Source organism: Ictidomys tridecemlineatus, chromosome 10, assembly GCF_052094955.1.
Source record: "Ictidomys tridecemlineatus isolate mIctTri1 chromosome 10, mIctTri1.hap1, whole genome shotgun sequence".
NCBI lineage: Eukaryota > Metazoa > Chordata > Mammalia > Rodentia > Sciuridae > Ictidomys > Ictidomys tridecemlineatus.
In genome coordinates, this window is record NC_135486.1 from 104,959,601 (window position 1) to 104,975,261 (window position 15,661).

The 15,661-nt window shown below is 52.5% G+C and overlaps 1 protein-coding gene across 12 annotated transcripts in view; it reads right to left on the reverse strand.

Moving 5' to 3' along the window:
* Positions 1–15,661, reverse strand: part of Mad1l1 (mitotic arrest deficient 1 like 1) — a 354,495-nt gene that overhangs the window by 101,394 nt on the left and 237,440 nt on the right. For all 12 annotated transcript variants that reach the window (XM_078023582.1, XM_078023580.1, XM_078023581.1 and 9 more), the window contains one exon: positions 12,950–13,040. In XM_078023582.1, coding sequence (XP_077879708.1) covers positions 12,950–13,040 — 91 coding nt within the window. The remainder of the gene's footprint in view (positions 1–12,949; positions 13,041–15,661) is intronic.

Here is a 15,661-nt window from a genome sequence, read left to right on the forward strand (position 1 = left end):
ACCGCACCTCCACTTGCACCTAAGACAGTCACATCATCTTAGACATTTACTCTATTAGCTGTCTCCCACCAGGAGGTCAGCCCACGGGGACAGGGACGACATCTGGCTCACTGCTGCTCTGCCAGTACTGAGAACAGTGCTTGCCACATGGTGTCCAATATGAGTTTGCCGAATGAATGGATGACAGGCATAACATCTCCTGGACCGAGATAGTCCTATGGGCTGAGAAATCAGACACCAATTGGTGAGGATAACGTGTGAAATAAAATCTGATGGGTCCTGAGAAAGAGTTCCAGCCTCTCTTCCTTGATAACCAGCCACAGTCCCTCCATAGCTCTTCTATCACTTGCCTGGTCTTGTGTGTGTGGGGGGGGGCAGTGCAGTGCCACTGCTGCTGTGTGTGGGCAAGGGGTGCAGTGCAGGTGGCGCTGCCTGTCCCCCATGGTGCACACTCTGGGGTCAGACCCAAGCAGGCCCCGTGCCTGGTGCTGAGTTCCCAGGAGGGCTTCTGAGCTTCGTATGGGACGTGTAGCCAGGCAGTGGAGACAAAGGGGCTAAAGGGCAGGAGGGGAGCCCTGTAAGTGTCACCAATTATCAGGCCTGCACAGCTATACAATCCTCCCACAGAAAGATCACATCACCAGCCGGGCTTGGTGGTGCACGCCTGTAATCCCGAGGCTTGGGAGGTGGAGGCAAGAGGCTTGAGAGTTCAAAGCCAGCCTCAGCAAAAGCAATGCCCTAAACAACTCAGTGATACCCTGTCTCTAATAAAATACAAAATAAGGAATAAGGCAGGGGATGTGGCTCAGTGGTCGAGTGCCCCTGAGTTCAATCCCTGGTACAAAAAAAAAAAAAAAAAAAAACCCCAAAAAACCAAGAAAGATAGATCACACCACCCAATCCACCCAGGTCTCTGCTCCAAGAAAGAACCAGCCAGTAGCTGCACCGCAGATGGGGAGGCTGGATAGAGGTCAGGTGGACTGGATGGCCTCCACAGCCAAGGGTGCTGGGTTACTGCCCTCCAAAATGTATCCACCATCTGGCCATCAGACATCACCCCAGGACAGCCCACCTCTGGCCCTCTGGGCAGGCTCCTCTTGCTCCTTGCTGGGGCTCGGGTCGGCATGCTCAGAGTGGGCTGAGCAGCTGTGTGCTTCCCTACGCTACATGGAGGCAAAGAGACCACCCCACCCAGGATCATGAGTGCGAGGCCCATTCCTCAGTCCATCGCTCTCGTCACAGAGAAGGAAAAACCCAGCTCCATCTCCAGTCCCGTCCCCACCCCGGGCACCATGTTGCCCATAGCGGGCCCCGGGGTGTTTGCGCCAACATGAAGGAGTGCCACTCGGGGGGCTGGTGCTGCGTGGAATAAGCAGATGGGAGCGGGTGGACGGCTTTGCTGAGATCGCTGCTAGACGACAGTGCTGAAGAAGAAAGGGGGAAATGGCTGTAATCTTCCGCTAAAATTTGTCGCCTTGTTTGATTCACAGCTGAGAAAACTGTTGAGACACTGACAAGAATCTCAAAAGGAAAGTTTGGAACCTTCCTTTGATGCGATGGTGCAATTATTGACTAAACAAAAACATTTCACTTGCTGAGTGAGCGGGCTGACGGCTTCTGCGGGGCGGTGGCAGCTAAACAGGAGCAGCCAGTCAGCAGAGGGGAAGCCACTCCCTGGCGTGTGGATCCGGGTCCAGCTTTCCCCAAGCCAGGCCTGTGGACTGTGCTCCCGAGAAGAATCTGCTCAGGGGCTCAGGGAGCATGGGCCTCATGTCCCGGGAGACACTAAGCTAGGGGGTGTTAAGGGGCACAGTGCAGATTCCCTGGGGGCTGGTGCCCTGGGACAGCCTGAGGCTCCACCCCTGGCCTGTCTATTTCGGGGACTTCTTTCTCAAGTCCATGTAAACTCAGATGAACAGCCACCATCTCGGGTGGGATCAGCATGGGCTTCATTTCTGCTCCTAATGTAAGTTCTGCCCCTAATGTGCAGGCCCCCATCTTCAGGGCCTCAGTTTCCCTCTGTGACACTGTGAGAGGGAATTGGATCTTTAAGGACCTTCTTTTTTAAGTACAAAACCTCCCTGAGTGCCTGCACGCTGAGGCGCTCCTGCATCCCTGCCAGGCAGGCGGCTGCCCCAGGGCCCAGCTGCCCCTGGGAAGGTCTCGGGCAGCAGGCAGGGAGGGAGGGCCGCCTGCCACCCTGTACCTGACTTGCATACTAAGAGACCCTGCTGGGAAGAGGCAGCAACGCAAGGAGAATTAAAAAGCACAGTTAAATAACCGCCAATCCTTATGCATATTTATAAATCATCCAGCCTCAAAACCAAATCAATACCCCTCCTGGCAGAAGGAGACACAGCTTGGCAACAAGAGCAAGGCAGCTTTCGGTGGCTGCTGGGTCTGGGGCTGGAGAAGGGGCAGAACTGAACCAGGAAAAAGGCAGAGGCCAGGAGCCCAGCCCTGCACATGTAACTCCCCTGTATCCCACGACCAGGCTGGAGTCCCAGCTCTGAGGGTGAGGACAAGGGAGGGCAGGGCTAGGAGAGGGAAGGGCCTGCCAGGGCCCAGCACAGGTTGGGGACTCTTCTCACAACACTCCCTGGATGACAGTCTATTGGGTTCCTAGTGACAAGGCAGATAACAACGTGGAAGAGAGCATATCTGACCATCCCTGACCCCATGCTAAACTCCAGGCCACCAAGACGACCATGACAGGGAGCCACCAGGGCCAGGGGACCTGGGGGAAGCCTTCCTCAGCCAGGAAAAGGCTGAGTGCTAAGCCGCCACAGCCAGTAGAGTCCTCTGAAGGAACAGCCCAGGGGAAGCCCCCCAAGCCCCATATCTCAGCCACCTGGCTCAGACCCTTTACAATCCTCGGGCGCTGGGCTATGAACTGTGAGCAACAAGTTCCCAAAAAGAGACAAGAAGAGGGACAGGCAGCTGGGCTTGGGCAGCTGCCTCAGGAATCCCACGTGACCCTCTGCTAGTCCAAAGGCACGGCAGGGAGGTGCCTCCTTTATAGATCACTGAGGTTTGAACTGAGTTAATCTGGGCTGAACCTCAGGCCTCCAAGACCATGCAGCCCGAGCATCGCCAGCCCACACCCTGCTGCCTGCTGGGATGGCCTGCAGGGAGGTGGAGCTTGCAGCTCTGAGGGGAGGGCAGAACCCTCTCACTGCCCAGTGATGCTGGATGTGCCAGACACGTGAGACCCATGGGGAAAGACAGGCAGCAGCCACCACAGATGCTGCAGATCCCCACCCCCACCCCAGCCCTGAGACCAAAGGCCTGGCCCTTGCTCACTTTAGCAGCACAACATGGGCCTCCTCAAGGCAAGTGCCCAGGGCATGGCCCTTGGAATTGGCATTCTGCTGCCCAAAACATGTACTGTTGTGTGCTGGGTTTGAGACTCAATTACACTCCTTTCTCTCTGAGCCTCAATTTCCTCATCTGTATAATGGAAGTCTGGCTGCTCAGGAAGAGCAATGGGTCCACAGACGAGAGGATGGTCTTTGCAACACCTGCATAGGGTGTCAGGTCCCCACAGGGCTCTTGAAGCTAGGACTAAAAGTGCTGATCCTGAGGCCTGTCTCCCAGCTCTGTCTCACAGGGTCCTTGGCTCGTCCTCAACTCCACTTCTGTCTGAGAACCTGGGCCTCCCCCCAACACACACAGCAGAGCCCAGGGGTGTCCATCAAACCAGGTACAGTGAAGTACTGGATCCTCTCTCATCTACGTTGCATTTTTTTGTCTTTTAAACCCGGTGGACCTACAGGTCGTTGTGTTTTTCTTCTCCTAACTTGGAAAAAAGCTGGATCTGATCCATTTCTCCTTTAAATGGGCTCAAAACCCAAAAGGATCCCAGAGCAGGCAAAGCCAAATCCAATGCCCAAGATCACAGGAGGGGCCAAGGCAGTGCCCAGTTGGGGACACACCTTGATCATGCCACATAAGGCTGGAGCTATATCTGGACAGTCACATCAGTGCCTGCAGGAAGGACGGCACTATCCTAGGAGAGGAACCTGGGCCTCCAGAGGCTGGGGACGTGCTCAGGGCCAGTCTGCGGCAGCAGGACCAGAGGTGCTGCTGGGACCAGTGTCCACAGCTTGGCCCTGTGTCCCTTCCTTTCCCCACAGCTGTCAAGGTGAGGAAAGCAAAGCCTTCCCACCCACATCTGAATTTGGCTTCCTTCCCCAGCACACCACAGCTTCGGACACCCAAGTGGCAGGGTAAAGGAGACAGGTTGACGGGAGGGCATGATACTCAGTGACCAGCCCTGGGCAAGCTTCCACCTTGGGATGGAGGAGGCTGCCAGATGGCCTTTGCACAGCCATGATAAGATCCATGCTGGACAGACATCTGGGCTCACGCCTGGGACTGGTGGCTGATGTGGGGACCCAGGAGAGCCCATTTAGGTCTCAGTTTCACCAGCTACAAACTGCATGACTTTGGGCCAATTCTTGGCACCCCAATCTTGTTCTCGGGATGTCCAGAGGTGAGGACAACCCAACTCACTGGCCAGTGATGAAAGCAGCCATCCTATCCTACACCTACCCTGGAGGACACGGCCACACAGTGGGGACAAGGGCTGGATGGAGCAACGAGAGCACAAACTCCCTCCCACTGGGCATCTCTAGTGTCTGCCATCCTCCCACACATCCAGTGCCACCTGGTGACCACGTGCTCTTCGTCAGCACTTCCCTGACCTCAGCTCTGACAGCAGAGCAGGACCATCAGCACAGCCAACTTCAGCAAGCTACCATCCCCTGCACACTCCCTGGGGTCTCAGGAGGTGAGCTGCTATTAGAGGCAGCATGTGAGCAATTTGGAGGGAAGAGTCACAAAGAAAATCTACTAGATGGGAAGGGCTGAAGGCAGTTTGGATGGTGCAGGTCCTGGCCCAGACTCAACACCTCCCCGCTCCCCCCAGATCCATTGGCCTCTCAGGACCCACACTGCCTGCAGGCCCTGCAGGTGGGTTGCTCTGGTGGGGACATTGGCAAACTCAAGATGGCAGCAACCACTGTAGGTGAGTGAAGGGCAGGGAGTGGCCAGGGCCCCTTGACTCTGGTGATAGGTTGGGATGGCTGCTCACTTCCCAGCCTGGCTCCAGGCCCTGTTCTCAGAGGAGGAGGAATGTCCTGTTTGCACTGGTCAGGCTACAGTTTGGGGCTGCTCTTCCTGGAATCCCTGGGGAGCCAGTGATCCAGGCCCCAGAAGCAGCTCTGGAAATCAGGTGGCTCCTGCTCTCATGAGCTCTCCATGAGAAGGCAAATGACTGCAGCCCAAACCACCCCACTTGATTCTTGGTAAGTGCTGGCAGAAGCCTCAGACACAGGCTGGCAAACGGAGAAGCAGCTGGTGAATGATGGCAGGGTCTGATGGCCAAGGGCCATGGAGGGCCGAATGACACCTGATGGGAGTGAGCCCAGACAGCAGCCACCCCAGCACTTTGTCATGGACACCAAGAGGTTGGGTCCCTGGTCCATGGCCTGAGTCGCTCCAGGAGATGCCCAACAAAGTTCCCATCTTAACCATTTCTGAGTGGACAGTTCAGTGGCATTAAGCACATTCACCTTGTGTGGCCATCAACACTAGTCACCTCCAGAACCTTCTCACTTTCCTACACTGAAACTGTGCACCCATTAAACACCCAACTCCCTGCTGTGACACCCTGTCTCCAGGGATCTTGCAGAGGTGTAATCACATAATATTGACCTTAGTGACTGGCTAATTTCTACAGCACAGTAGTTTGTATCAGAATTCCATTCTTTTTTAAAGCTGAATAATATTCCACAGTTGCAGATGGACCACATTTTATTTATCATTTAATTGTCAGTGGACACTTGGAGTCTCCATGTTTTGACCACTGTGAACATGGCACCCATGTTTGTGAGTCCCTGCTTTTGAGGCCTAGGAGTAGACTTTCTGGGTCCCACAGCCAATGTGCTTTCTAAGATCAACAGGACACCTGTGAGAGCATCATAAAACCATATGAGATGCATCTCATGATCTTTTCTGTCTGTGGCACCAGAGTTAGTTTATCTCTACCAAGTCCAAGTTCTCCAGCCATTGAAATCCCTTTGCTTGGGCAAGGTTGACCCAAGAATGGAATGGTGTACAAGGTTGGGAGAGGACCTGCCTGCGAGGCCCAAGACCCTGAGAACCCACACAGCTCCTATTGGCCTATTTCTGATATGGGTGGCGAGAGGGGTGCTTAGTGTGGTGCCCACTGTGTGGTGCCCACTGTGCAGGGTCCCTGTGAGTGCTGCTCCCCTGCCATCCTGCTCCCTGCTAGGTCCTATCAGTTCCTGGAGATCACCTGAGGGGAGGGACTGGCTTTGCTGTCCCATGGAGAACAGCATGTCTCATGGTTGGGCGTTGCCCTGGGTCTGCCCTGATGTGTCCAATCTTTATCACAGCCTGGCTGTGAGGTGACACAGGACTCACCTAAAACCTTGGCAAGGACCACATGGAGATGAAGGAGGGTGCTGCAGCCCACAGTTACATCACCACTCTGAGAATGACAGTGTGGATGCGGACGCCACAGGGAGAGGCAGCCTGTGGCCATGGATCCTGCTACTCCCTGGGCCACTTGCTTTCTGGTTGTGTAGGCAGTGGTGGTGAAGATGCATGGGTGTCCTGATGAATATGAGCAAAAAGACACCATGCCGCTGCATGATGGGACTGTGAGCAATGTGTGTGCCTGCCAAATAGCCTCCTCCTCCGACTGCTGCTGGTCCATGTCTGTGGGGGATGAGGCCCCAAGGCCAGGGGGCCACAGAAGCAGGAGGCGAGTGTGCTGGGTGCTCCAGCTGGTGCTCAGGGCTGGTGGGCCCAAGGGACTGAGCTTCTCAGGAGGAGAGAGGAGAAGGGGCTTAGCATGCAGGACACATCATTCTTCTCATAAAAAATCAAAAGAAAACAGCACTGTGGAAATTTCACCACACAAATGCACATCAGCGAACTGGCTTTTTTTAGTCTTCGGTGTTAATAAACATGAGCAGCCTGTGTTCACCTCGGTGGGTCTGGGCTTTTTTTCTGCTTTATAAGTGTCTTATTTTACATAAACATCCAGCAGGGCAGGCCTGGGCAGCAGGGCCAGGAAGAGACACTGAGACTTGCTCTGCTGCAGTACCAGACAGGATGGAGCTGAGATGCACTTACTTCTGTCCTCCCTGGAAATGTGAAGGTACTAACAGAGTCACCACAATGGGCCACAGAGTCCAGTGTTCATGGGTCAGCAGCAGCACTCAGCAAGGACATGTGACTAAAGTGAAGAGTGAAGACTAGGGCCAGGGAAATAAGCAGCCAGATACAAAACCCACAAGTGAATTCACTAGAAAGGTGCAAATGTGTCTGTAACACGTTCCGAGACACAGAGTCCTGACAAATGGAGACCCTGATGTCCTTGTGAAAGAGAAAATGCTGAATCTCCTCAAGTCCATCTTCTTACTTCACATGATCCTGGTGAAGATTTCAAGTTAGTGGACTGTTGCTCATGCTGCCCAGCACACAGAGCTCCCAGGTTGATGCCTGGGCAGAGGTAGAGGAGGGCAGCCACAGGAGGGTACCTGGTTCTCTTTTCTGTAGCTCCCACATGAGCGGGGAGTAGCAGCACAGGCATTCCAGGCATTCATGGCAGAAATAGGGGGCAACACAGATGGACAGCCTAGGACACTACTGAGGGACATGACTTGGGGCAATGGGTCTAGACTGTGGTTGTGCTGCTTCCTTGCTGTGTGGTGGGTCACAAGAGTTTATGGCCTTTGGCACAGCAGGAGCAATGGCATCCCCTCCTCGTGGTGTCCCTGGGAGATTTAAGTGGAGACACAGCCCTGGCGTTGTCCTGTCCTAAGGAAGAGCTCAGACTCTTCCATGGAGTAAGCCCTGGGGCTACAGAGCTCTCAGGGACTCTCCCCACATTCCTGTGGGGAGTGATACCCACAGAACATTCCACAAGTATTGCAGTGGGCTGCCAAGAAATCAACTGTCCTGGCAAAGAGCTTGGGATCAACAGCAGAACCAAAGGTATAAGAGCTCCTGAGAAGAGCCCATTCTGCCTTAGGGTCTGGACAGGTGGGGCTGAAGCTGCTTTTGAAGTGTGCAGAGAGGCTTGGCAGGCAGGCCAGGGGAGTGGCACAGATCCAGGGCAAATGGGTTGCCCCTGGGGCAGCAGCCAGTGGTGAGAGGGACCAGCAGGCTCCAGGAGGGCCCAGGGTGGGCAGCTCCTGGGCACTGCAGGGAAGGCACTCAGGCTGTCAGGGCATCAATAGGGGGCAGGCTTGGGGATAAGAAGGAGGTGAGACCGGGAGCCTGGTGCTACTTCCTGTGACGCAGACAGGAGCGGGGAGGTCTCTAGGCACTGGAAGCTTTCTGCTCAGAGGGAAACCAGCAATTTTCTACCCACTCCATTTCCAAAAAAGATACACTTATTTTAAATGTCACTGGGCAGCTCGTCTGGGCTCCTTCCTGAGCAGCACTTCAGGCAGGCTGCATAGCAGCCTCACCCAGCCAGAGGGAGGAGTAGGCCAGGCCAGGCCTGGAGGTACCTGCGGAGGGCAGCCTCACTCTGGAGAGCAGGGGAAGTCTCAGGGGAGGGGTCCATCAGCCTCGACCACCAACTTTCCTGGTAAAGCACCCTGATTAGATGATACCGAGGGATGGCGGGGGCATAGGCTTCAGAACCTCAGAGATGAATTCTGCTTAATTACATGCATGCTGGAGTATTTAGAGAAAAGTGTACAGATGTCTGCAATTTACTTTAAAATGCATCAAAAGAATAAAACGGACTGATGGATGTGGAGGGATGGGTAGAGATGTTGTAGAGCAGCATTCCTGGCAGGATGTAGGTGGTGGGTAAGCAGGCATTCACTGTAACATTCTTCTGACTTCTCTGTGTGCTTAAAAATGCTCATAATAAAATGCTGGGGGATATCCAGGAGGACTGGGTTTAAATGTTGGCCCCATTACTAATGGGTGACACTGACTAAAGGGGGCACCCACAGAGCACCAGGGCTTGATCTGTGCTGCATGTCCTCATGGAAACTTGCTGTTGCTGAGTGGAAACAGCCTGTCCTGCTGGGAAGTCAGTGTCCAGCACAGGCAAGCCAACGCATGGGCAAGCTCCTCTGTGCTCCAGGTGATCAGAGCACTCGACCTGGTTCTAGCCCACCAGAACCACATGGAAAACCATGTACCTTATCAACATGAGACAGTGAGGCCCGTGATATTAGCATGAATAACCATAACAGCTACAGCATTGACTTGGCTTATCAGGGACATGCTGGGCCCTCTAGGAGCTGCATGCTCCCAAGAGAGCCTACAAGGGAGGCCCACATCCTGGGGAGAGTGCTGATACAACCCCAGATGTTGGAGGCTAAGTCTTCAAGGGCCAGGGCCCACCTACCATGAAGAGGGACACTGGATGGGGTCTATTAGGATAAAAGGTAGGAAAAAAGGACTCAGAGGTCCCTGCTGCTAGGTTCTTGGTCCCAGGCCAGTGCCTAGGGTAGGGAACAGGAGACCACTGACTCAGAGACTCCAGGAGAGGAGAACTAGCACCTCTGGGTGGGCAGAATGCCCTAGGCTGCAGGCCTCAGGGACAGGACTAGGTCTCCTGCATGCCCTGCTGCTGTGGCTGCACCAACAGCCCTAGAAATGGTCTGGGGACCATAGATCTGGAGGTCCACCAGGTGTGCCAAATTCTTATCCTCATTTGAGAACACTGTCACAGTTCCACCATCTACTGTAGGAAATGGTAGGTCTGAGTTCATCCTTCACATGCCAACTACCTAGGCCTAGGCCTCCATTTCCAAATTGGGCCTCTTCACAACCTTGGCAGCAACAGCCTAAACTTGCGTCCACCTGATCTCTGGTTGGAGGCGCTCCTGTGCAGATAGGCCCTGGTACCCTGCCCACCTGTAGCTACATTAGCAATGTAGCACATCACCCCTGGCCAGTGTGCACATAACCAATGACCCTCAGAGAGGACGGCATCATCACAGCCAGTCCCCACACAGGCCAATGCAATGACCAATCTTCCCTGAGCACAAGAGTGCACCCACAAACCCAGCTCTAAGAGGTAACTGGAGGTTTGCTTCCTCACCAACCAGCTGCAAACTAATTATGAAAAGTTCCAACTAGTTGGGCTCCCTCTCCAAGCATATGTTCCCAATTAAGCCAGGCTGCAGCTGATTCCAATCAATTTTCTATGCGCCCCGACCTGGAGAGGTTCTCCTCCTCCAGAGGGAGCAGAGAGTAGGAGGTGTACTGCGAATAAGCACGTCAGCAATGCTCCTAGGTGGGATGGATGCTAACCTTCGCCCTCAAGGATGGAAAGGACAGAAGGAGATGCATATGAGCATGTTTGGAATACCAAATCCAAGCCAAGAGTTGTGGTAGACCCCTGGCATGTGATGTCCCCAACATGTGGATATCATCACCCCTAACTCATAAAGGAGGTATTGGGATTCAGAGAGTCTGGCATGTCCAGCATAGACCACCCCCTGAGCCAGTGACCTTTCTCTTTCTCCATGTATTAATCACCTTCTGATCCACTCACTCCGCCTGGGCCACTCCTGAGCCAGACGTGTTCCTGCTCCCCTTTTGCAAAACCAGTCCCCATGTCAGGCTTCTGTCACTGCTCCTTCTTACCAAGTGGATGGAAAATGCTTTGGCATGGGGGATTGACAGGAACTTCTCTTACTATGGTGACAATAGCAGGACCAGCTCAGCCCTGGATAGATGCCTTTCACCACCCTGGCACAGGTGCAGCTGGGGCCACCACCTGCAGCCAGCATGGGGTCTTCATGCTGCCGCTGGTGACCTGGCACAACAGAATAGGGCCACTTGGGCCACAGCCAGATGTAGCCTTCCCTTCCCAAGAAGTTCTCATGCACTTCTGAGAGGGGAGTGAGAGAGGCAAAGGGGCAGGCTAGGAGCACAGAGTGAGAGAGGCACAGGGGCAGGCTAGAAGCACAAAGAGGGAGGAAGACAGGGCCCAGCTCACCCCCAGCCATACTCCTCTGCCCAGGCACCCTTGACAGAAGAGCTCAACTTCTGAGCAGACATCTCCTCACCAGGGACACAGGGCCACACTACTTCACCCCAGGGAAGGTACAGTAGGTATGGTGCAAGGCAGACGCATGTGGTCACCAAAGGGATGACCACTGTGGTCTGGGGATTTGGACCATCACCCAATCCTCCTGAACGGCACCCATGTGTAGGGTAGGTGTGGCCCTGGGTGCCACTGGAGTCCAGCTGAGCTCTAGTGCTGTTGGAGGTGGGGGTGGCTTAATACTGGAACATGGAGTTGGGGGTCTGTTGCTGTGGCCTGTGGTCAAGAGGACAGCAGGGCTGCAGTATGGCAAGCAGCGTGGCTCCAAGCAGCCAGAAGAAGCCCAGGCAGCCAAGAGTCTATTCCAGAGAAGCTCAAGACACCACGGGACCCATGTGGCTTCCTCCCCAAGCTTGCCTCTAAAAAATCTGCTTCCAGTAGCATAATCACAGCTGACAGTGGCTGCAGGGCTGTCTAGAAGCTTCTTCCATGGCGAGAGCCAATCCCACAGTCCCCCTCCATGCCTCTGAGCTTATTTCCTCCCTGTTCACCTAGACAGTCATCCCTGTAGTCCCAGGCTTGGCTCTTGGTCATCATGCCATGGTATGAACCCTGTTCTTCAGGACACCAGGCCCAGTCTTCTACTAACCCTTCTGGCCATGCTTTGGGTATTACTCACACGCACACCCAGCGCCTGTCTGCATGATGGTTCCCCACTCCACTGTACTGTGGAAGCAAGGAGGCCTGGGCTCAGAAAGCAGGTGTGGACATGAGCTAACAGGGCCATGGTCTACCAGGCTGGTGCCCAGCCATCAGCTCTGAGCAGCATCTCACAGCAAGAGGCTCACCCCAATAAGGGCCCACATGGAGCTCTATAATCACAGAAGGCCTGGCTAACTACAGTTTCATGCCAACCCACATAGGTGCATAGGGTAGCCGGCACTGACCACTAGATGTGCTGCCCTGTAACTCCTATCAGGGACACTCAAGGTGACCCCGTCCAGAGCATTCCCACTTAGAGGTGGTGGTGCCAGGCACAGCGTTCCCCTGTACCTTGTCTCATTTACTCCTCAACAACCTCTCCAAGCCCACTGGAGGATCCCTTGTGGGAAAGCCTGGAAGCCCAGTTGCAGAAAAAGGGGAATGAACAGTTCTGGTGGGGACACACAGTGGCCTAACATGCAGGAGGGCTGGGGAGTCATTGAGCCGTGAAAGCTCAAGTTCTGTTCAACTAGCTCCACAGAAAGACATCTGAAAATCCAACCTGACACAGCAACATGGCCAGGCAGTCAGGGATCGACCCGCTAGTAGCCCCAGTTGAGGACCGTGGCCCAATTAGAACAGAAGATGACAGGTCCTAGGGCCAGGCACACAGTCCAGCTGCAGCTCGGAGTGCCTCACTTCATCAAAGTTGTCACCTCTCCCATCACCAGGAATTGGTAACAGAAAGGAGATTTGATTGCCTCTAATAGGTGCCAAGATAAAATCAACGGCCTGTCTAAAAACTGGGCAATCTCAAACCTGCGGGTTTCCTCCATGGAATAATTTAAGTCTGGAGGATGAAAACTAAAAAGTCAGTCAACTGAAACAGAATAGATGGCAGCCCAACGTCACAACCACAAGTTATGGGTGTGGGTGTAGGTACCAACCTAAAAACACACAGAGAAGCCTCCCTTGACTCTGACCCATGGGCCCTCCCCACACCAGATACTGAGGCTCCAGGTGCTGTGGTGAGTGCAGAGGAACAGGAAAAGAAGGCACAAGGAAGACCCCAGATGAGGAGACTGTCACTCTGTAGGACCCTGGGACTTCCAGCCAGGTAAAGAAGGGTGTGCAGGAGGAAGTTTCCGGTTTGGTACAGCATGTGTCCCGTGGCTGCCCTGTGCCTACCTGCAGGGTGCACCTCTCCAGCTGAAGCTCCAGCATCTTCTTCTCTTGCTCCAGGCGACTCCGCTCCCCCTCCAGCTCCTCCACCTTCAACCTGCAAAGACGGCAAGACTTGTGAGACAAGGAAGCCACTACAGCCCATGGAGCAACAGCAAGCTGCAAGTTAGGAGGCTCAGCTGTAATTTTTCAGTTCCAAATTCACACATGAGACCCCAGGCTGCCAGGGAGGATGCAAGAAGCATGCACAATCACCCAGGCATGGGCAAGGTCCTGGACAGCACCTGCCCAAGTTGGGGCTGCTGACCATCATGTGGCTAGAAGGACGCAAAAACTTGTGGGAGTCCAGTGTGTCCTATGTCCCTAGTTCTACTCCTGAAGGCAGGAGCGCATAGTGGAGAGGACACTGAGACATGGGAGCATGGCCTCTAGAAAGTGGGTGAAAAGTCAAGGACATATTCCTAATGTGGGGGTGTGGAGGGAGCTGAGGACTGGGAAGAATCAAGATGACAAACAAAGCAGGTTCTGTAGTGACCTCGGTCCAGAGGGCAAAATGAGGACCAGGTGGGAGACAGGAACAAGGCAGGTTGGGCTCCACCTAGAACTGTCTGGTTTGTCTTCACTGTTATTTTTTTTTAAATAGAAAACACCCACCTGGCTTAAAAACCAGGAAGTCTTTTGAAGCTCATAGTGACAAAACTATGGACAGGACAGGCAATAGTACCAGCAGTGCTGTCCCCACAGACCCTTAGAATTTAGGAAGGCCTTGGTGCATAGTGTGGCAATTATTCTAGTCTGAGACCTGCTCCAGGATGCCTGGCAAATCACAAAGATGAATCAAAACTCTAAGAAACCTACCTGCACCTCTAAAAATAGATCAAGAAGATATAGGAATACAACAAAATTAACCAGAACCAATAAGCTGAAACTCACAACACCCACCATCCAAGCAGAGATGACCAGGCATAGAAGCAGCAAGAAACACAAGCTGCAAGCAGGATAGTAATCAATCAGCTAAAGCTACACAAATGACACACATCATGACTGGCCAACAAGGACACCAAAGCAGCAATTTAAACTGGTGGAAAACAGAACAGTTAAGGACAGACATGAAAGACATAGAAAAACCCAATCACATTTCTAGAGGTGGAAGCTACAATGTCTAAGGTGAAATGACACTGGATGGCACTCATGGTAAACCAGCTGGCAAAAGGAAGGTCTATGAACAGCAAAAGATGATCTGCAGCACAATACAGAGGGAGGAGAGCCTTTCCGAACAGAAGCAGAGCTGCGGACAACTTCACAAGGCATGAAGGACCTGCAACTCATCCCAGAGGACAGGAGAGAGGCGGTGCAGAAAACTACATGCAGGTCCAAGCCTGGCAACCACAAGCCCAGATCCAGGAAAGGAGCCCAGCTCGAGAGACACAAGGATGGCAGACCCAAGGCATGGAACAGTCAAAGGGCTCAAACCAGTGATCAGGAAGCAACACCTGAACAGCCACTGGGGGTGGGAGGCAAAGGAGGTTCACCCAACACTATGCACCTGGAAGACAGCAGTGATCCTTTAAGAACTAAGAGAATAATAATTTAAAAAAAAATCAGCTTGGAATTCTATGCTCAGTGGAAATATCTTTAAAAGACAATCAAAGTAAGATTTTCAAACATATAAAGACAGAGGAATTCTTTGCTAGCAAAACTGCTCTCCAAGAAATGATAAGGGCAGCCCTTGGGCAGGCAGGAGGAGGTAGTGGACGAAAACAAGGATCCAAGCACAGGAGTGAGGAGCAGTGGATACAGGGCAGATATTGGGGGTTTTCATAGCTTTAAAAAAAAAAATTAAATCATTAACAAAAACATACTGAGTTTAAGACAATAGAAGTAAAATGTACAACAGTAGCATACATCAAGGAGAAGATGACAGCAGTGTGGTGGTTATGCAATATGTGAAGGTATACAGCATCACTTGGATGCTGTATACCTGGACAGCACCATGTCAGAGATGTACACTAAAACTCTGAAATAACTCTGAAGTAACAGTGAAAAAAATTTTTTTGAATCACTGAATTTTTTTTTTAAGGGAAGAAAAACAGGAACAAAGAAGAGATGGGACAAAGAGTGAGAAAGAAAAAGAAAAGATGGCAAGATGGAACCTACTCATTTCAGTAATTGTACTAAATGTAAATGCGCCTACCACCCCAACTAAAAGGCAGAGACCATGAAATTGGATTAAAAGGTATCACCAGTTATAGACTTTTGACTACAACACACTTAAAATATGAAACACAAAAAGAAATAATGCTGTCACTAGGAAACCAAGAAGTGAAAGTGAACAGGCTGCTTCAAGCAGACAATGCACTTCAGAGTATAACCCACTGCCAAGTAGGCTGCTTCCCAGAAGTGAAAAGATCCCTGAAGGAGAGGAGAGGGTATATGATCTGGAGCACATAAGTACAAACAAAACAACTTCACAAGAAATGAGCAAAACCAACAGGGCAGTGGGAGAAATCAACACGTCCTTAGTCAGGGTCACTACATAACTAGCCAAATCAGGGAACAGACACTTGAAAACATTATCAACAGTCTGACTTTCATAAAATTTACACCTACTCATCTGTAACAGCAGAATACACATTCTTATCAAATGTTCTCTAAAAATTTTCCAAGTTAGATTACATACTAAACCATAAAAAAAGGCTCAATATGTTTAGGAGGAAT